At 35.5% G+C, this 21,085-nt stretch overlaps 6 protein-coding genes, 1 long non-coding RNA gene and 2 pseudogenes across 14 annotated transcripts; 6 read left to right on the forward strand and 3 right to left on the reverse strand.

The window, feature by feature from the left end:
* Nucleotides 1–10,767, forward strand: AT2G34110 (uncharacterized protein; the record flags this gene model as incomplete). Its single annotated transcript, NM_128962.5, has 3 exons — nucleotides 1–185; nucleotides 9,910–10,183; nucleotides 10,630–10,767. The coding sequence occupies exons 2-3, from the start codon at nucleotides 9,950–9,952 to the stop codon at nucleotides 10,765–10,767; spliced, it is 372 nt and encodes a 123-aa protein (NP_180958.1). The 5' UTR covers nucleotides 1–185; nucleotides 9,910–9,949.
* AT2G34080 (Cysteine proteinases superfamily protein) lies at nucleotides 631–2,308 on the reverse strand. The gene is made up of 2 exons (NM_128959.3): nucleotides 1,774–2,308; nucleotides 631–1,464 (listed from the first exon to the last, which is right to left on the reverse strand). The coding sequence occupies exons 1-2, from the start codon at nucleotides 2,225–2,227 to the stop codon at nucleotides 881–883; spliced, it is 1,038 nt and encodes a 345-aa protein (NP_565780.1). The 5' UTR covers nucleotides 2,228–2,308; the 3' UTR covers nucleotides 631–880.
* On the forward strand, nucleotides 860–1,796 carry AT2G08650. The gene has a single exon (NR_140382.1). It is a non-coding gene; the product is annotated as an other RNA (long non-coding RNA).
* MEE18 (maternal effect embryo arrest 18) lies at nucleotides 3,466–6,725 on the reverse strand (the record flags this gene model as incomplete). 5 transcript variants are annotated; one of them, NM_128960.3, is made up of 13 exons in its annotated part: nucleotides 3,466–3,822; nucleotides 3,901–3,993; nucleotides 4,081–4,206; nucleotides 4,275–4,322; nucleotides 4,411–4,512; nucleotides 4,684–4,767; nucleotides 4,910–4,981; nucleotides 5,210–5,366; nucleotides 5,454–5,497; nucleotides 5,639–5,735; nucleotides 5,863–5,995; nucleotides 6,105–6,221; nucleotides 6,446–6,715. In NM_128960.3, 13 exons carry the CDS (start codon nucleotides 6,618–6,620, stop codon nucleotides 3,733–3,735), a joined length of 1,338 nt encoding a protein of 445 aa, NP_180956.2. The 5 variants fall into 5 exon arrangements, with proteins under 5 accessions (NP_180956.2, NP_973595.1, NP_001189670.2 ...); NM_001202741.2 differs by having other exon boundaries at nucleotides 3,733–3,822; nucleotides 5,639–5,750; nucleotides 6,446–6,725; NM_201866.2 differs by having other exon boundaries at nucleotides 3,628–3,993.
* Nucleotides 6,984–20,939, reverse strand: AT2G34100 (nonsense-mediated mRNA decay-like protein). Of its 2 annotated transcripts, NM_001161078.1 has the most exons (7): nucleotides 20,918–20,939; nucleotides 20,728–20,776; nucleotides 9,016–9,125; nucleotides 8,253–8,505; nucleotides 8,013–8,125; nucleotides 7,593–7,865; nucleotides 6,984–7,463 (listed from the first exon to the last, which is right to left on the reverse strand). In NM_001161078.1, exons 3-7 carry the CDS (start codon nucleotides 9,103–9,105, stop codon nucleotides 7,155–7,157), a joined length of 1,038 nt encoding a protein of 345 aa, NP_001154550.1. In that variant the 5' UTR covers nucleotides 9,106–9,125; nucleotides 20,728–20,776; nucleotides 20,918–20,939; the 3' UTR covers nucleotides 6,984–7,154. The 2 variants fall into 2 exon arrangements, with proteins under 2 accessions (NP_001154550.1, NP_180957.2); NM_128961.3 differs by lacking the exons at nucleotides 20,728–20,776; nucleotides 20,918–20,939 and adding an exon at nucleotides 9,320–9,371.
* Nucleotides 12,789–13,001, forward strand: AT2G34120 (Cytochrome C oxidase polypeptide VIB family protein; the record flags this gene model as incomplete). The annotated part of the gene is made up of 1 exon (NM_128963.1): nucleotides 12,789–13,001. One exon carries the CDS (start codon nucleotides 12,789–12,791, stop codon nucleotides 12,999–13,001), a length of 213 nt encoding a protein of 70 aa, NP_180959.1.
* AT2G34123 (Cysteine-rich protein) lies at nucleotides 13,690–14,192 on the forward strand (the record flags this gene model as incomplete). Its single annotated transcript, NM_001036396.1, has 2 exons — nucleotides 13,690–13,756; nucleotides 14,014–14,192. 2 exons carry the CDS (start codon nucleotides 13,690–13,692, stop codon nucleotides 14,190–14,192), a joined length of 246 nt encoding a protein of 81 aa, NP_001031473.1.
* Nucleotides 16,939–19,815, forward strand: MEE19 (annotated as a pseudogene; the record flags this gene model as incomplete). Its single annotated transcript has 1 exon — nucleotides 16,939–19,815.
* AT2G34135 lies at nucleotides 20,178–20,315 on the forward strand (annotated as a pseudogene). Its single transcript has one exon.
* Nucleotides 20,940–21,085: the final 146 nt, after the last annotated feature.

The following is a 21,085-nucleotide window of genomic DNA, read 5'->3' on the forward strand; positions in this document are numbered from 1 at the left end:
TCACCGATTTCTAAAACAACAACAGTTCAATACTCGAAAAGTATATATTACAAAAAAAAAGGCAAAAAAGAAAAAAAGAACGAAGCTATATCAGAAGAAAGTGATGACTCTATCACCTCTATGGTGCAGTCGTTAGAGGAATCGAACTCGGAACTCTACTTACCAAATTTTGAACTCCGACCACGGTAACTAATGGCCGTTGTTGTTGTTGTCATATACTCATTAAGCCTATCTTTCTTTCTTTTTGGATTATTAACATTCCGGTCCAATCATGACAAAAAGAAGGATTATTATTGATTTTTCCATTTTTTATAGAGATCTTTTGAAATTGCCATTTTTACTAAAATCTTACGGATATGCCATTTTCTAAGATTTAAAAACATATGGATTTCGGACTTTTTTTGATAAAAATACGTAGTTTACACAAAATACTAAACTCTAAAAACAACCATAACCAACTAAACCCAAACATAATGAATAAAACGCATGTTAAATCTTATTTTGGTAACTTGAAAAATGGCAAAATCCACAAACTATTCAAAAAAGGGCAAAAATCCACAAATGTCATCCAAAAAAATGGCATTTTCATAATTGATTCTAAAAAAAATGAAATACATGCACTATCACTAATATATAAGATATTCTCTTTCATTCAAATAAATACATGTCTTAGAAGTTACATTAAGAGAGCCCTTACATTAACGGCGTGCAAGAAGACGTAAATAGACCAATACAAAAAATAATAAAATGTGGCTCAAAAGATGCGATGTGGACTCAAACGGCACCTCAACCAAAATTTTAAAAATTAGGGAACTCTATAATGTACCTGTCTTTGTTATACTTTTCATGTGAAATGTAGCCGCCAACGTATAAAATTCACTTACGCAACCGGATAAAAAGCATACTGTGCTACACCACACATGCCTTGAGGCCAAGCCACGTCTCTTCGGATCCTAATGTAACCTTTTTCTCCCCAAGTTTCGCCCCAAGAGTTTTTAGCCAGCCAGTACTTAGTTCCATCCTGGCTCGTTCCATACCCAACAAACGTAACAGCGTGGTTCGAGCTGGTCCCACAAGGCCCATCATATACTCCTCCCGAGTAATGCATGAACCCGTCCCCAGTCGCGTCCATCGACACAGAGACTGGTTGCCTCGATACAGCCTCGAGCAAGGCCCGCTCGTTGTTGCTAGGGACGGTTTGGAATCCACTGATACGTGCAGCTGGTCTTGCATTGGACCGGCATCCCCCATCTGATCCTTGGTAAGAGTAGTCATTCTCTGATGCGATGCCTCGATTTTGGACTACATAGTTGAAAGCGTCCGACATTATCCCACCGTCGCAGCCTCGGTCGTACTCTCTGTCGCAGTCTAGAAGCTGTTGTTCGGACAGAGATACAAGGTTCCCGCCGGCGATCTTAGCCACACCTTCCACTGCTGCTACAGCCGAAAATGCCCAGCAACATCCTGTAGATATGGATATTTGGTAAGTTGGATGCCGATCATAATAGAAACGAGACAAAATATAATGACCAAATCATCACTGAACCCTACTTACTATAACCCTATAACTAACTTGGACATCAAGTTTAATATTTTGTATCCTCCCAATTGTTTTCGCCTTTGCATTGTATTTGATTCTAGATATTATACATGCTAAATTGTTATTCTTACTTCTATGAACCAAAATGAAACATAATTAATTTAACCATATTTGAAAATTAATTCTAAAAATAAAATTGTAAATTAACTTGATAATCAATGAAAGAATATTACCGCATTGGCCTTGGTACTTGACAGGAGTGACAGCTCCTTCAGCTCTCCAGTCCTTGCTCTCGACTACCATGTCACTGACGTTCCAAGTCTGAGACGATATCGTTTTGGCGACCACCTTGGATGGGGAAACTTCAGTTAGGCCCTTTAGTCCGGTATGTATTGCTAGGAACTCCTCGTTGGTCCAATCCGCGAATTCATTGACACCAAGCTTGTAGCTTTTGTTCCCTTTTTTGTTGAAGTTCTCAATGAACTTCAAGTTCTTCTTAAACACATCGCGTCTCATATTTTTCTCGAGCTCATCACGGTATTCACGAGAAAATCGAGCCATCCATTGCTCATGTTTATCAACCATTGACTGCTCGCGAAAGATGACAGTACGAGACGTAGCTTGAGAGATTCTGAAACCCGTGAAAAGAATGATTAAAACAGTGACCAATACCATGATTGATGCCATTTAGGTTTTGGAAAATAGAGGAAATAATTATGTTTTTAATATGGGCTTATGATTAATGGTGTTGACTTGTAATGTGGTGATGAAGTGAGAATAGAAGGAATAGTATTTATAGATTTAGGATTGAACCATGAAATCCAATTGTATGTAAGAAAATGCAACTTGACTTGAATCCATTTGGGGTGATGTTAATACTTTGCATTACTTGCGCCGTGATATTTGGAAGAAAAAACTTCACTATTTTTTTTCCTGAACTTTCTTATATGCAATTTGTTTCGTTTGTGGTTTGCTTCTTTGGGTTCAATATATGCAATTATACTGAAATCAAAATCGAAAACCTCTTGTCTAGTGGTTAATCAAGAATTTAATGATATACACCACGTTTGGGGTTACTTGATCGTCGATTGTTTTGTTGTAATAACTAAAGTAACCTTTTTCAGTTTTTGGTTGGTTATGTAATAATTTAAAGTTCTATAACCCGTCGAAACACGAATTCATGATCTTGGTCCAATTTTATTTCAAGAAATCTCACCAAGTAAGCTATTTACCCCATATATTTATAGTTTTCTTTTTATTATTCAGAGATCACACTTTATGAATTCCTTTTTGGTTAGGATCCTCGTAGTATGTAAACACTTAAGGTTTAGTCAAAAATAGCATAGTTTATGTTAAATTATGAAAGTAGTACACTTTTTTCTTTTGGCGTGTACTTTACATATTTTTGTAATAAATTCTGTTAAAAAGTTGATTTGTTTGTCATTTCCGCAACGAATGACTAGAAACAAAGTGTCTAAAACAATACATATTATATGTCTGCCCAATCACTGAATGGAGGAGCAATGAAGCATGGGCTCAAATGGATGCGTCATTGTCATCATACAAGTTTAATATTTTGGTATATTTATGTCTCTCTACTTGACTTACAAGAGTCACGTACTGCTACTTGTGAGCATTATAAAATTATGATCACTGTGTCAAAAACTTGTAAAGAAATCTTCGGTTAAATTCATCTTTCAACAATTAACATTGGTTATTGAACAAGTGATTCTTTTCTAAACTTAACTGAAAGGGCCAACAAAGTTGTATGGGCTTAGGGCCCTACCAATCTCAGGGCACGCTCTGTTTGTTGCTGGCATCATTTGCTTTGCTTTAATACATCTTTTTAGTAAAAGCACACATGTTAATACACAGTGAGAAACAAAGATGCCTTTGCTTGTTTGGGAATGAAAAGCACACATAGTTATGTAGAAATGTCATCATTTGGTTTCATTGGAAAGTGAACTGTATTCATCTGTACAGTAGTTATATGTAAAACGTGTAAGAAAAAACATATGATACAACTCCGAGAGAAAGAGAGGCGTTTGTCTTTCCTTAGCTAAGAATATGATCATTGACCATTCATAACCTTTCATATCAATTCACTAAAGGATCAAACTAAACAGTAACAAAAAAATCATGGTCCCAATTGCGTAGAAGAAGAAACTAGCTCTGGCCTAAAGAATCACTATTTACTCCACCAAACCGGCCAGTGTGTTTATCAGTGAGCTCGGGTTGAACAAGATACCGTGCTTCGGGTCACCAACACTCTCCACGACTCTCTGCAATAGAGTGGAGGTAACAGTGAGTGTTTGTTGTGCACATAAACTTGGAAACAAGTGAAGGAAAGAGATACTGACAACATCATATATCCCTTGTTCAGACAATTGTTTGAGATCTACTGCTATTTCTCCATCTTTCGGGACCAAGAGAGTGTTGATGTAATATCCAGGCTGCACACAAAAATGATGTTCTTGGATATCGATATATGTCTGATAAAGAAGACATCGAAAGAGTGTGGATTGTGAAGAACCACTCACGGGATTCTTGAGCCGAATATTAGTATCTCCATGAGTTCTGTTGAGAGCGTCAGCGATAGCAGTCACAAAGCAGGAAGCGGTGAACCTGCTTGTTTCTCGGTCTTGGCTACCGTTCAAAAGAAGTACCTGTGACAGAGAGAAGAAATCAGATTGATTTTTACCATCATTAGTATTTTTGACAAGCTTCAGCATACCTTACGACATGACCTGGAAGAGATAATCTCCCCAACACCAAGCAAAACCTGATGAACAGAAAGACTTGTCTATAACAGTTATCACAAATTTAGTAATCCACCATTTTTGCACAACATATTTATTGCGGGTGCTAACCAGTGATGGGCAAATGGAAGTGAACAGGGATCCCATTGCGTAAACGATACAGTCCACGCTTCTCAACTGCTCTAGGACAGTTGGGTTAACTGGTGGGAAGACCTGTTTAATGGACATAACACCAAACATTTGCAATGTCAAATACACCGTGCAAAACAAAGAAATGAAGTAGAGAACTAAAACGATAGAGTTTCTTAAAGGGAATCAGAATCATTAGAGATAACATTGAAGATATCTAGGACATTCTGTATATATAAAAGCAGAGTAGTTAACCTCATGAAGCAGATTATTGCCTTCACTTGACATGTAAAACACTCTCTTTATCTTCGATGGGAGAGCGGAAGTAGAACAATGTCTCTACTAGAAACATAGAAAGACAATGTAAGAAAATAAATTCTACATATGGCAAAATTGACATTTTTAATTGATACAAGTATATAGTAAACTTAGTTCTCGTGATCATCAAAAAACACCAATGTAAGATATTCAAATAGAACACCTTGTCAACTGTCTGCGTAGTCCCAGTGGTCGGGTGAGAAATTTCGTTCTGTCCGCGTATTATAGTCCCATCCTACAAATTAAAGTCATAACTTGTTAGTTTGCGAACAAATTTGCCACCTCAATCTTGCCATTAATTGTTTAAACCAAGAAGATGGCCAGTGAAGCGACAGCCAAGATTTATGTATAGAAAGCGATACTTCTTCCCGCAAATAATGATGCTTTAGCTGCGATATTTGTGGACAAGAATGGGATTCCATAAGCTAGCTGCGGGAATTCAAATAGAGATCAAGCTTCATACCTGTAATTCACATCCTAGTGTTAGCCTATCATTGGTTGATATCACTGGGAGGACCAAACTGTCACAAGGAATCTCTGAAACACGTGAAAACAGAAAAATTGCAGCATCTAAAGACTGGAAAAATATCCTTGCTCCTGCAAAGAAGAAGTTCCCAATGCTACAAGAAGGAAACAATCATAAGTGAGTTACTAAACAGGCGAACAAAATAATACACAGTTGAAGCCGAGAAAAAGATCTTCAATACCTTCCATTACTGAAGCAAAATCTCTCATTAGGTCGCCTATGAATCTGTATCATAAGAAACATGTCAAGTAAGAAATGACAGAATATTAAGGTAAAGAAAAATTTAAACAATCAAGAAGTTGGAACTTGGAACTGATCAAATATGAAACCAATAAAAACATGTTTCTCTGTATCAGTTAACATTACCTCATTCTGAAAGTATATCAAGAAAGCGCGAATTGTTTCACTGTAGGGTCTTGATACACCATCCCACAGAGAATGATTACCTTCTACAATATCGTACCTGTCAAAGTTCCAACTCAGCCAATGGTATATTACACAATATTGTCCACCACAGAACCTTAAATGTGTAGCTTATAGAGTAGACCACACTATGTGCATAAAGAAAACATAGTCATTGGATAAATTACCAATCTTTCTTGGCCTGATGTGCATCAATAGGTAAGCGATGGCCAAGCAACCGCCTAACAGCAAGTGCCTCTGAAGTACTCTCATCAGACAGCCTTAAACACCTCGAACGTATATCACCAACCGCTGGCCCTCCTATAGCAACGGAGATATTGAGCTTAGATTACTTCTGGTAAAAACTTAAAGAAGCTAAAACATATATAATCTGGGTCTTGTAGCAATGTTAGTGAGTTCTAAAACTTACCGAGAACACGAACAATCTCAGCAGTACTTCCACCATCATCAGAGACAGGAAGAACATGAGCGACTCGTGTTGTTAACTTCTTCAACTCTTCAACCACACCATTAAATCCAGTACCACCTTCATAGCAACAAATATAACGTTTTCCAAAATTCAGAGCAAAAGAAAACTACCTAAACCAATGTAAGACAATGATAAAGCTTTGCACTTTGCAACAAACAGAATTAACAAATGTCAAATTCTAAGTAATTGGTCAAGATCTAACACAAATAGACGATCTTATCGACATAAAAATCGTAACTTTAGGGAGACCCACGAAACAAGGAAGAGGAAGAAAGTGGAACCTGAGAAGACGAGGAGAGAAGGAGGCTCCACGGTGGAGGAGGAGAGACATTCAGCCATGAGAGAAGTGGAATTGTAGTAATGTGGCTTCTTGCTGCGGAAGAGAGAATGAAGAGACAAAGGAAGAGATGGTGATTTATAATGGACTAGACCCCCAAAATAGCAAATCTCCGCCATTACCGAACTGAAACAGAGAATGATGAAACATCTCACCACTACCCTTTTCGTTTTTGTCGATTTTCCAAGCCTTTGGATTTTTCTTTTTTCGCAATGAGAGTGCATAATAAAGCCATAAAAGATATTTATTACGCGTTAGAAAAGAAAATAATCACGGTACTGGTGGTTTTGTTGGTTTTCTACTTGGTTTGGTCCAATAAACCAAAACTAGTGTTAAATCGATTTTGGTGGGATTGTGGTTTTGCATTAGTGTTTGAGCTCAAAATACATGTATAGACCAAATGTCGATGATTCCACTGGAAAGGTACCTTAAGATAATCTAAAAGATCACATGATCGAATGGCAAAGAAGACAAACAATAATGATAAGAAAAAGTACACTATTTGGTATTAAACCCCAAGTTAATAGAGTGACATAAGCCTTGTGAAAAACGAATGAAACACTCAAAAAACTACACAAATAAATATCATTAAAGCCGATGTAAAGTATAAACTCGATCAAATCACACACATTTTTTGCCAAAAGATCAGAGCCCTAAGCACTCTTCACATAAACCCAATCACCATCTGGTAAAAGGGTCTCGACCTCACCAAATTCCGTATTCTTCGCAATTGTCTCTCGCCTCACATTCACAAATCCTTGTGATACGTCATCTTCATCGTCATGAAGCACTTTCCTTAGCTCGCTCATTCTCTGCTCGCGCGACATCTCCATCGCTTCTTCAGAGTGATATTCCCCAGCTTCATCATCCTCCTCATCGCATGATTCTTCATCTTCTTCGTCGGAAGACGTGTCAACATTATATAACTGCTGATAACCACCTTTCCACGTCAAACTTGAACCCTAATCACAAATACAATAACCAAATCAGCAACTGATTAAAATAACAACATTTCATAGATGATCATTTTCCTAGTTTTTGTATGAGCATAGGTATAAAAATGTGAAAAAAACTGCTACACAAAAACTTACACTATCTTTTTCATTACGATGATCGTAGGAACTAGGGGTATAATTCGTCGCTGATCCCAAATCAAGCTCCGACATGTTTTCGGAATATTTAAAAACTGTAGTATCCGCTTCTTCATCTTCATCATCAAAATCCTCATTCCATGAATCATCACTATCTTCGGAGAAAATGTCAACATCTTCTTCATCGTCATTATCCTCTTCTTCTTCTTCATCGAAAGACAAGTAGCCACTCTTTAACAGCTGATAGTCACAGTTCCACTTCAAACTCGATTCCTATATCAGAAAGATTCAGTCAGAGACAATAAACAAAGTAGCAACTAATTAAATTTACCAAAATTCCGTTATACAAAATCCATGGTGATTTACTTATTCTAGTTAATGAGCTTTGATATGAAAATGGGAAAAGTGCTTCAAACTTACACTATTCTCTTCATCATAATCATCATCATCAATACCATCAGCACCATCACCATAATTTTCATAACAATCATCACCACCTTGTGCTTGAGTGAAACTCTCTGGGAATTTTGAAGCTGCCAAGAAAATCAATATGATACTTGTCAGTCAAGAAACCAAAAAAGTGCTGATGTTCTAGCTACTTTAATTTAATGGTATTTACAATAACTATAATGTAATATATACTATATATAAAACACATACCACGCATAGCCCAGTGTTGGCTCGGTTTTTCTTTGACCTCAGCAATGCACATAGACCAGTGTTGAAGCGGTTTTTCTTTTACGTCAGAAAGGCACATATACCAGTGTTGAATCGGTCTTTCTTTGACCTCAGAGACAGGATATTGAGAGGAATGTTCATCACCAGATCCACCATTATCTGGCTGTCCGGTCAAGTCTTGGTTAGGCTGGTCGTCAAATATGTCTTTGGTTAACTCTGTCCAGAGTTCAATACTCTGAAAATATAGAAAAGAAAAACCAAATCAAAGAAAAGTTGTCATGTAAACGGTAAGTTTTGACAATCGAAGCCTGTTTTATGGAAAGATCTAACTATCATGAATAGTTCTGGTTTTCAAAAGGATTAGACCGTGATCAATTAGGTTTCCATAAATCTAATAAAATATCTGATGGAACTGAAGCTGTCTTTCTATGATCTCTTGGTCTTTCTATTTTCAGATCTTATGCAAAACTTTTTTTTATACTCTTCATCGTTTAAGAAAAAAAAAAATCTAAAAGAACCTTGGAAACCTTAATTCTGTTTTAACTACTAAATACACTAATAACTAAAATACATTATCTACATCAATTCGTAGCATATACTTTGCGTTGATGATGATGATGATGATGATGATAAAAGAACATAGGTTTAGTCTTTTAGCCACACAACATAGACAGAACCATAAACTCTTGAATTTTAGGGCATAAACATCAAATAAAGATCAAACCAGAAGAACAAGAGTACTTACCTTCTGTATCGATTCGTCAACCTTGGTAAATACCAATCCGACTTCGTCCATAAACTTATCAAACCACTGGTTACCTTCTACGCCTCCCATAATCTTTAATTTAACCTGACCTGGTACCGTATGAAAACAGGGAAGGGTTTCAAAACCAAAATTCAGTTATCTAACTCTTAATTTTAGTCAATAAAAGGAATCTCCTTAATATTGTTTAAGCGGCCTAAAAAGAGTCGCGGAAACCCTAATTAGAACGATCGAGAACGACGATTGAATGTCTCGAAAATTGCACAATCGCTAAAAGAAAACTTACGAATGAAAACGAAACCACGTGCGAGAGGAAGTTTTAGTTAAGAAGATTTGCTTCGGAGGAATTGGAGAGATAGAGGAACAATGAGCGCAGGAAAAAACGAGTTGGGTTTTAACGAGGTTTTATAACTTTTTTTCGTTTCCTAATTTCTAAAATAACACATAAGACTAGGACTTCCGATATACTTTTGATATCATACAACTGCCTGTATATTATCCATTTTAATTTTTAAGTGATAACAATGAAAAATTTATAGATTTGTAAATTGTATAAAAGAAATTAGTAAACTTTTGGTTATTTCTTCATCTTACTGATCTGAATAATTTATATAACAAACAAAGTATTCACTATATCCATTGGTTTAGTAGTTTCATTTAGGGAATGTGTCACTAATAGGCACTTTTAGAAAAACTTATTCCGTTTGAGGCACTTTCTAATGTTTAGACACTTTTCCTTATTTTTGAAGGATAAAAAGACAATTATATCCTTTCCAAATTAAACCATTATTTGCTTAACCGGTTTGATTTGTTTTGTTTGATGTGGCATGCAATAAAACTGACTAAACGTGTCAAAATTTTTTTATTTGTTTTCAGTTTTCTAAAATCTGTCAATCATTCGATCTAAGATTTATTCATGAATGTCAAAGAAGAGAAACTGATGGAGGAGGAGCAACTATTGCCGGAGAAGACGATCCTTGTGTTCACCATTCTGAAAAATGGCGCGATTCTCGAGAACATCTTCGTTGTGAACAGTCGCGATTTCTCGTCGCCGGAGAGAAACGGTTCCACTGTGTGCGATGATGACGACGGAGTAGAAGAGATTCTTGTCGTCGGTGGATTTTTGATGCAGCATCCATGGAGTTCCACGGTACGTTTAGCTATTGATTTAGAAGCCATGGGTACGGGTGGAAAGTCCAGTATTTTTCAAGTATAATCTTATGCATTACCTCTCGTTCATGACGGTTACAAAAATTATCACTTAATCATATATAATTCTCTTGTTAGAATAAACTTCATAATTGAGTCGATAAATTAATCTCTATAATTTGACTTTGAAATTGCGAAGTCAATGACGCCAATATATCTTCTCAGATGCTTATTCGTGATCTTACTTAATAATATTTTGTGAAACTTTGATAATAATTAGTGTTGTTGAAGTGATCAAAGTTCTTGTTGTTGTTGAAGTGATCAAAGTTCTTGTTGTTTGCAAGAGTCCAGATATATATAGATAATAATTATTGTTGTTGAAGTGATCATATTCTTGTTGTTTGCCATGGATGCTAAATTAACATAGTTCTGGATACATATAAATAGGTAGATAATGGAATTGATGGTGACTATGTGAAACTTTTCCATGAGTATGGAGTTTCCATTAAAGATGTAGAGAATCTGTCGGATTTACCCAACCGAAAAATTGGTGGAGATTTGAAAAATGGGGTCTTGCCGCACTAACTGAGACACTTGTTTGCAAAGAGGTACCTAATGTGGTCTTGTCTTGTTGATTTCAAAGGCTTAATTTAAGAACAATAGTGAGAACTAGATTTATCAGATTTCCTGATCTTTCAGATTTAAAAAAAACACTGCTATGAAAGCTCAATTACCTAAGAAAAACATGTTAAAAATGAAAGTGAGAAAGAGAAAGATGCAGTGTCTTGTCTAGTAACTCTAGGTCAGAGTTGAGGTCAAAAGCTGAAGAAGCTGATTGACAACACCGATCTATTAAGGTGGCTCATGGATGTCAAGAAAGGTTTACGAGAAACACACAAAGATGTATATCCATTTGTTCGGCGCTAGGTGGATACACCGTCATTTTTTACACTATATCCATTTGGTCGATGTTACATGGATACAACTTTACTTCTAAATATCATATATGAACACGTACTTACGAAATGTCAGCTATAAGAATCCGTCTATTACTCTTCGAACATATGTTCTCCAACTAATGAAGTGTTCTTGTATTTGATTTTTGTGAACAATGTTTAGATTTGGTGTTACTCATCTTTTGTGTATTTGTTTGTGCAACTAAAACATTTCAATCTAAGAGCTGTAAAATATAGGATCATTCATATGGTGATATTCATATGATTATATTAAAAAATGGTTAATACGAGTGTGTAAACCCTCTACCCTTAACGCTTTGCACTAAATTAGAATTTACTTACCCTAAAATTAAACCCAAACCCTCAACCCATGATCATTCCCCACTAAATCTGAAACTGTAAAACAATGCACTAAACCCATACAAAAATTGATAATTTTACCGACCAATCAAACACATTTGCAGTAAATCAAAGACATAGGTGTCTATTGATGACTGTCCAAACGGTCTAATCCATGTGGTCATCTAGTAACTTACGGGATCGTTTCATTTCAATACACAAGTTTATAAATGAACGATAATCACCAAATCAAACACCAATTCAAAGTACATCGTCGTTCATTTTTTTTTGACCATTTATTCACTTGTGTATGGAAACTCTCATCATTATAACCAAAATTGTATACTAATCCTAAATATAACAAGAAACATATATACTTATATAGTGAATAGAATGAGCACAATATCCATGGTTGCTTCTGAATGGACAGATTTCCTTGGATGACTTCAATACGTAGGCGTCCAACTGACCATGTTTGTTTGTTCTATCATCTATGGTTACCAATCATTTGAATTAAGTTGAATTCATGGATGCACAGTACGTCCGTTTGTGATGTAATTTAATGTAATGCAAGGAATCATCTGCAAAATTGAATCAAAGAGAATATAAGATCTACTGTTTCATTTAACAATGTATAAATGGACAGTGACTTAAAATTCATGCAATGAAAAGTCAAAAGCTAATCAAGACATGACAATTACTCAATTCAATAGTTCAACACTAACTTTGATTCTCTAAGATATGTACAACAAACCACCTTTTACTTGTCCAATTCAAATGTTAAAGGAAAAACTTTGAACTCTTAAGAAGCAAATTTTACTCATTAGAATATTTCCCTACCTAAACATCCAAAGGAAGTAACCTCGGTTTACATTCAAAAGGGGAAAAGAGTAGAAAATTAGTGTGGAAAGAACCTGATAGTATAGTAAGTTGCTCCATCAATAGAAAATCTTCAAACACTTGACAAAAAGCAAAAACATTCAATGATCAAGTTTCTTGCTCTCTCTGGCGAAAATCTGAAACCACCAATATAGAATAAATGATATATTGTTTACTCTCAGAAAATAAAATCAATCGAAAATAGAGAAACGTAACAATACTTTCACAATCATACTCTTGAGAAAACCCTTTAATCATGACATTCCACGACATACGGTTCCTCACAAGCATTTCAACAAACAGATTGTAAGCATCTCCCATCCTTCCTTCCTTTGGATATAACGTGAGCAATTCGTTAACCACATGAAGATTCTCTTTCAAACCAATCTGAATAACTTGACTATGAAAAGCCTTACACAAACCTAAACAAATATGAATAGCTTGACATTGAAAAGTGAGGAAGCAACAATTACAAAGACGCCAAGGGATTATTTGAAGGCGAAATCGCCAAAGAGAAGCGTGAACTATCTAGTAGCACACGCCGGAGAGGATGAATCGATTGAGAGACAAGAAAATGAAGACGACGACGGAAGAGCAAGTGTTGAGGACGACGACGAAGAGGACGAATTAATGTCGTCCGATTAAAGTTTTTTTTTTACGACAGGTGAGGGACGGGGAAATGGATTCGCCGGTAAAAAACTCGCCGAGATAATCGCCGGAGTCGAGATGATGTTAGCGTTGTGATGATTTAAGAGTATTGACTGCTTAGATAAATGAAATTGTTAAGTCGTCGTGGAGGGATTGGGTGAGAAAGAGAGGTTTCTTACAAATTGGTTTTTATTTATAAATTGAGATTAGAGAATTAAACCGAAATTGGTTTAAGGGTAAAAGGGACAATTTTTTTATTGAAAGTGCCCTATGTTCTGAAAGTGTCGTATCTTGGAAATTGTTTGAGAAAAGTGTCTTTGAGTGTAATATTCTCTTTCATTTATGTATTTTTTTTTTTATTTTTTTTTGGTTTAGCAAACACTACATGCAAAGCCTTTTGGCTATTTTGGAGAATCAAAGGACAATTTTAAATAAAAGCATCATTTTAGATACTTTCTGTAATGAGAATAAAAAAGGTGATCATCAAATCATTTATATAAATTTGTGTAGATATATTGTAATATTTGATACCAATCTTGATTCTTGAATAGCAAACAAAACCAATATCAAAATATACATATTTATCAACAATATTTATTGTAAAGAACTATAAAATTACACATCATCATTTTCTCTCAATAGAAATAAACTAAATATATATAAAACGGATCTCTCAAAAACCTCTATGACTTTTTTTCTTGTAATAATCTTGGCAATTTCGTCATCCAACTACAATGTTTTGGCCGTCTCCGGTATTACGATGCTTTTTTTTTCTTGACAATCACACTCCATATATCAATTCATGATGTTTTTTTTATGATGCTTTTTACAGAAGATTTGTGTTTATTTTATTATTATTTCTTTATCTTTGATCGTTTTTAGAGAAATAGTGAAATTTATATTTTTCTCCAAATATAGAACCGGCAACAAGCATTCAATCTATATGTAAGTATCAATATTTTACATGTTTTTATGAGTTTTGTTTTAATTGATATATATTTATATGTAGGGCCACCGAAATGCATTGCTCTATGTAGGCCAGGGTATTACGAACGTTTTGAATGCTTCCATGATTGTATAACGGAAGGGTATGATGATGGGAGTTGTGTTCCAGGGCCTACAACAGCAAAATGTGGCATAATCACAAAAACAACAAATAAAATTTGTTACTCCTTTGCTTTCGAATGAATTTGTTAAAAATAGAATAATTCTTGCGTTTACCCCTAGCGAAATATGTATATAATAAATCAAAAACATAATCAAGAATTATCAAAAAAAGAAAATCAAAAATCTTACATGTGCCTACAAAAAAAAAAAAAAAGAACATCAATCCTATGTGTCAAGAGAGATTTCCATTCTTTATATAAATGGAAAGTATCTTTTAGTATATGAGAATAAATGCAAGATTTGATTGCAATCCAAGTATTTTCTTTTTACATTTTTGTCCCATTTTATTTGATGTTTGAGATAAAAGCACAAAAATTAAGGAATAATAAATGTTCTCTTATTAATAAAATTCAACCAATAGAAAAAGATACTACATAATTTTAATTAAAAATTATGAATTTAATATAAATCAATCATTAAAAGTAGAGAAACGCTTATAAATGGAACAAAAAAAAAGTCTAATACATCTTATATATTGGGACACAGGGAGTATTATAACCTAAGGGTAAACCCAAATATTTTTTATTTGCATTTATTCTCATATACTGAAAGATACTTTCCACTTATTATTTCTAAAGAATGGAAATCTACACATGTAGGATTTTTGATTTTTCTTTATAACAATTCTTGATTATGTTTTGATTTTATTTTATTTGTAGAATCCGTTATTTCCCAAATTTAAAATATCCAACAATAGAATTAAATGATTACCATAAAACTACAAGATATATATTGAGAAAATAAATATTTTTCTATGTAAAGATGATATATTTTTCTATGTAAAGATCTTTGACTATATGTAATGAATTTCAATGAATTCGCACAACAAATTATAAAGATTCATTACCCAAAAATAAGATTGTCAGGAAAAATATGGAGGAACTATTTATGGTAAAAAAACAAAAAGGTATTAGATTGAAACTTTTTCTGACGAAGAGTCATATAAATATAGCTTTGTGAAGAGCTAGAAAATTCACACAGTAGAAATTAACTAAAAATATATATATATAATGGATCTCAGAAAAACCTCTATCACATTTTTCCTTGTCATAATCTTGGCAATTTCGTCATTCAACAACAATGTTTTGGCCGTCTCAGGTACGATGCTTCTTACAAAAGATTTACTTTTATTTTATTTTAATATTCTTTAACTATATCTGAACATTTTTAGACACTACAAGAAAACAGTCGTTTTGCGAGGAACAATTGCGAGAGAATTGCAAGTATTTTGCTACACCACGGACGAACGTTGCTAATCCCTCGCAAATATTGCGAGAGACTGTTTCCTCGCAAATTTGCGAGAAATGTACGAGTACTTTGCAATTAACAATATCAACCCTCGCAAACCACTCGCAAAAATCTCGCAAACCTTTACCCTAAACCCTAAAATACATAGAAATGATTTGGGATCTTTGATTTTTATTAATAAATGTAAATCTAAATGACTGTATAATCATACAAGTTGATTATATGGTGATGCACAAAAACATATTGTATATGTTTCAATATCAACATTTCATAATGAAGATGTTAAACACTTATTATTCATATTATTAAAAACACATAAGTTCATCATTGATGTATTTGGGAAAAATGCACATTTGAAGTTTTTGAGATGAAATTAGATTCTAATGTAGATATTTAACTTCCTAATGATTCAGAATAACTAATCCGAATAATTTTAATTAGTGTTTTCTTGTATTTTTTCAAATTGACTCAACATTGCGAGGTCTTTGCGAGGGATTTGCAAGTCTGTCGTAGCAGTTCCCTCGCAAATATTTACCATAAACCTTAAATTATTTAAAATATTTACTCATGTTTTTATTTGCTAAGAGTCTTATTCGAAATAGGAGAATCTAAATCAGATCTGATTCAAACACTGAATCAAAATGGTGAGTTAATTGGTTGAAGAATTGCGAGGGAATTGCTAGACGCAATCGCACTTCCCTCGCAAATTTTATCCTAAACCCTAAATTATTAAAAATCATAAATTGCGAGGGACTTGCTAGGAGTTCTGGCAATTCCCTCGCAATATGTGGTGCGTTTTAATTGGTTTAAAAATCTTCCTCGCAATTTCAAAGCAAACTGTGCGAGGGTTTTGCAAGAAAATAGATTTCTATATATATTCGAAGACCTAGTTTGAGCGGAGCTCAAACCAGCCGCATCCCTAACCCTAAATTTTTTCTTCTTCTTCTCTGATCTCTTCGGCGCCGGAGCTCTTCTTCTCCGATCTGATTCCGTCGCCGCCTCTCTTCTTCTTCTTCTCTAATCTGTTATACTCATCGCCGCCTCTCTTCTTCTCCGATCTAATTACGGCGCAGAGTCTCTTCGCCGCCTCTCTTCTTCTTCGATCTGTGCTCGAGAACCGCCACGTCTCCTCTTCTCCGACTCGATCGGTTTTGCCTCATAGGTAACCTCTGTTTCTCCAATCTAAGTTCTTCTCTCAAATCCGACTTATTCTTCTTCTCCGATCTTACTCTTTTTCCCAGATCTAACTCTTCTTCTTCTTCTCTAATCTGTTATACTCATCGCCGCCTCTCTTCTTCTCCGATCTAATTACGGCGCAGACTCTCTTCGCCGCCTCTCTTCTTCTTCGATCTGTGCTCCAGAACCGCCGCGGCTCTTCTTCTCTGACTCGATCTGTTTTGCCTCAAAGATAACCTCTGTTTCTCCGATCTAAGTTCTTCTCTCAAATCTGACATATTCTTCTTCTCCGATCTTACTTTTTTTTTCCCAGATCTAACACTTGATTTGTTTTTTGTGCAAGATGCCGTCAGATAATACTTATGTCCGGTTTAGACAACAGCAGCGTGACCCGTTGCATGTCAATTCTCCGCTTAGTGGTGGAAATATCTCAGGGGTTCAAGGTTCAGGTTCAGGTTCAGGTTCAACCGTTCAACCATCGCCTCCAACGCCAACGACTCAGCCTTCTGTCAATCATTCTGATGTTCAAGCTGACCGTCTCAACAATCTGACACTAAAAGAGCTCCTCGATAGTCCTGGTCGTGCTGGCTTGACAAGGCTAGACCCAAAGCGTCCTCCGGGAACTCTATGGTAAGGTTAAGCTTATAGTCTCTGGAATTAGGTCTTGTAAGTTGGTTAGTTTTGCCTTAGAAGTTTGATTCTGCCTTAGAAGTCTCTGGATTTAGGTTGGTTCTGCCTTAGAAGTTTGGTCCTGCCTTAGAAGTCTCTGGATTTAGGTTGGTTGTACTTAGCATTGTAGTTTCTTAGAAGTATAAAGACATAGAGATCCTTATGTGTTTTGTTGCTGTTGTTGTAGGTTTGACGATGACTCTATAGTTGCAGCAACAGTCCGCAGCATATTTGAAAGAGATTTCAAAGAACCTCATGCCAATTGGTCACAGACATCAAAGGCTACAATCGATCGATGGTATGAAACGTTTGCGGTAAAATTTGTGCTCTTTTGATGTTTATGCTTGTTTTGTTTGCTTTGTCTGTTTTGTTTGCTTTGCTTTGTCTGTTTTGTAGTCTGATGTTTGATGTTTGCTTTGTCTGTTTTGTAGCAAGTATATAACTGGGACCGTTCAATTAACAAAAGAGTAAGGGTTGAGTTTGAAGCAAAGCTAAAGTCTAGGATGTCTGATCAAGTGTCAAGGTGGAAGGGAAATTGGAAGGAGAAAGGTGATGAAGCCAAGCCAAAATGGATTGATCCTGATGTGTGGAAAGGTCTAGTACAGTTTTGGCAAGATCCAAAGTCAGAGAAAAAAAGTAACAACAGCAGAAATGCTAGATATCATGATCCGGATGGCAAAGGCATCTATAAACACCGTTCAGGCCAGACCTCTTACAAAGCTCGTGCAAGAAAACGGGTTAGATAAGTATTCTTCTCTCCTTACCATTACTTAAACTACAATGTTATGAATCTAACTTGTTTATCTCTTTGTGTTTCAGTGTGAGAAGACTGGAGAAACAACTCCTGATTTCCTAGAGCTGCTAGATGAGACACACAGAAAAGCGGATGGAACTTTCATCGATGGGAAGTCAGAGGAAATTTACAAGCAAGTGACATCTAGGATAGAAGAGGAAGAGTCTCATATGTGCTCAGTGGACAATCCGGAGAGCACTGGATCAGGTGGATTGTCTGTTCATGCCAAAAACAAGATTTTTACTGAGGTAAATCTTCTGTGCTTTTTCTTTGCAGCTTGTTGTGTTGTGTACTTGTCTGAATTTTGTTGTGTACTTGTCTGAATTATGTTGTGTACTTGGCAACTTGTTGTGTTGTGTACTTGTCTGAATTCTGTTGTGTACTTGTCTGAATTATGTTGTGTACTTGGCAGCTTGTTGTGTTGTGTACTTGTCGGAATTCTGTTGTGTACTTGTCTGAATTATGTTGTGTACTTGGCAGCTTAATTCTGTTATGTTGTGTACTTGTAAACTTGTCTGAATTCTGTTGTGTACTTGTCTGAAATGTTTGTGTTGTGTCTCTTGTCTTTGATATCAAGTTCTCGTAATCTTGGCAGCTTATTCATTATACTTTGTGTCTGAATTCTTTGTGTTGTGTACTTGTCTAAATTCTGTTGTGTACTTGGCAGCTGAATTCTGTTCTGTTGTGTACTTCTGTACTTGTCTGAATTCTTTAGTGTACTTGTCTGAAGTGTTTGTGTTGTGTACTTGTCTGAAATGTTTGTGTTGTGTCGCTAGTGTTTGATATAAAGTTCTCTTAGTCTTGGCAGCTTATTCATTATACTTTGTGTCTGAATTCTTTTGAACTTGGTTTCTCATGGTTTTTCTGTTGTGTCCTTGTGCGTGTTTGTGATCTTTGCAGGTTGCTCCGCGAAAGAAAGGAAGGATTTATGGGGTTGGATCTCTGCAGTTTGAAGCATCCTCAGCCCATAGTGGTCCAATGCTTCCTAGTGATGATCCGGTCATACTTTCTCAGAAGCTGGCTGCCGCTGAAGCATGCATTCAATCTCAGGCTGAGAAGATCAATAGCTTCGACATCCTGTTTGACTATCTTACTGAAAAAGATCCTGCTTTGGCTGCAATTCTTCGACGTGGTTCCTCGACACAGACAGGACAGGCCAACCCAAATGAACCACCTGTGTCTACTGCTCCAGAACCGGAGGTGGCCAATGAGGAGACAACAGCTGCTGCCATAGCTAACCTTGCAACAGGATCCTCTCCTCCATCAACTGTATTTTGAAAACATTGTCTTGCTTTTTCCTTGTTATCTCTCTTTAGAACTAGTTCTTAGAGTTTCAAACAATCTAATTTTGTTTTTGAATTTAAACTTCAATTGTGTATTTATCTATTTAGAACAAGTTAATGAAATTTCAGCTTTGAATTGCATACAAAATCATCTATAATTAACAACTAATTAACTAGGTAATTAGAGACTAATCAGACACTAATGAAGTCTTAATATATCAGAAAAAACGTTGCAGAACGCTTGCAAATCCATCGCAAATTCTGCTAGAGATTTGCTAGGCAGTAAAAAAGAATCGCAAATCCGTCGCAGTTATTGCAAGGGAAGTATTAGGCAACAATTGCGTGTGATTTGCGAGGAAAACAGTTCCTCGCAACAATTGCGAGGGAATTGCGACATATAACCATTTGCGAGAAGCGATTTGCAAGGAACTCGTTTTCCTCGCAAATCTGTTGCGTGTAGCTGTTTGCGAGGGATTAACGAGTAATTCTTCCCTCACAAAACGACTGTTTTCTTGTAGTGAGAGAATATGTTTTCCCAAAATATATGTATGTGTATTAGAGAATACTCGACTGTGTAATTTTTATTTTTGAGGCTGTGGGAAAGTTTTGGATCAAACTTTGTTCTTGGTGTTTTTCTCTTTGTTTCTCCGTCTTTGTCTCCAAAAATTTTATTCACTCGCCGGCTTAGTTTTTGGAAGGGTTATTTCCTTTCCCGACATATGTAATCCACCGTTGTAATCCTTTAGTGAATTTTAGTGAAATATTTATTTCTAGTGAAAAAAAAGTAGTAGTGTATTACATGTTTTTATAAGATTTTTTGTTTGATATATATGTGTAGGGCGAGACTGCTTTGCTCGATGTAGTCCAGGGTATTACGAACGTTTTGAATGCTTCCATGACTGTATAACGAAAGGGTATGATGATGGAAACTGTGTTCCAGGGCCTAAAACGGGAAGATGTTGTTGCACCAGATGAATTATGTATTTTATTGACTTTTGTATTGTTGGTTCTTATATTTACTGAATAAAATGAATTCAAACATTTTATTTGTTCCATTGCCAAGTCCAGTCACATTATATAATCTAAATTGTTCCTTCAATCTAGTTTTTCTTGTGAAATTCTACAATCTGAATATTTGGATTTATTGTTAGTTCTTTTGAAAGTAAGGAATTCCTGTAAAAAATAAAAAGGTAAAGAAATAACCTAAACATATGCATTGTTGCATAACTTTTTGTGGTAAATATTAGCTACTAATTGCAAACGACGACAAAGAATAATATTACAAAATACAATGATTGATAGAATCTCAAAATAATACTCGTTGATACTCCATTTAGATCAAATAAAAATGATAATAGGAAAAAGATTTTATCGAAATGATACGTACCACACCGAGGGCACTGTAAAAGAGAAATCGTAGTCTCCCATCAATAGATCTATCAAGAAAGGAAACATAAAATCAACAGAATTAACTTAAGAGAAAAAAAAACAGAATCACCCAAAACATAATCAAAATCTAACCGGATACATCGGCACTTAGAATCAATGAACATATATAAATGCAACCAGTAATTTACCTTTGCCTTTGGCCCATGTCAGTGAATCTATACAGAAACTTCAAAAAATAAATAGTCCATAAAAGTTGCAGGAAAACTGAATCAGAGAAGAAAGGAAGCGAGAGGTGGAGGCTTTTTGTAGGAAGTAATAAGTTGCAGTTATTGAAAAGTGACTATTGATTTAGTGTA

The sequence above is a fragment of the Arabidopsis thaliana genome, chromosome 2 (genome assembly GCF_000001735.4).
Source record: "Arabidopsis thaliana chromosome 2, partial sequence".
Classification (NCBI taxonomy): domain Eukaryota; kingdom Viridiplantae; phylum Streptophyta; class Magnoliopsida; order Brassicales; family Brassicaceae; genus Arabidopsis; species Arabidopsis thaliana.

Excerpts from the sequence above, each read along its gene's own strand:
- AT2G34080 (NM_128959.3), bottom strand. The coding sequence starts at position 2,227 with ATGGCATCAATCATGGTATTGGTCACTGTTTTAATCATTCTTTTCACG. Across the intron at positions 1,465-1,773 it reads CAAGTACCAAGGCCAATGCG|GATGTTGCTGGGCATTTTCG; the intron begins GTAATATTCTTT and ends CCATATCTACAG.
- AT2G34100 (NM_001161078.1), bottom strand. The coding sequence starts at position 9,105 with ATGGGAGGCGTAGAAGGTAACCAGTGGTTTGATAAGTTTATGGACGAA. Across the intron at positions 8,506-9,015 it reads TTGACGAATCGATACAGAAG|AGTATTGAACTCTGGACAGA; the intron begins GTAAGTACTCTT and ends CTATATTTTCAG. Across the intron at positions 7,866-8,012 it reads ATTATGATGAAGAGAATAGT|GAATCGAGTTTGAAGTGGAA; the intron begins GTAAGTTTGAAG and ends TTTCTGATATAG.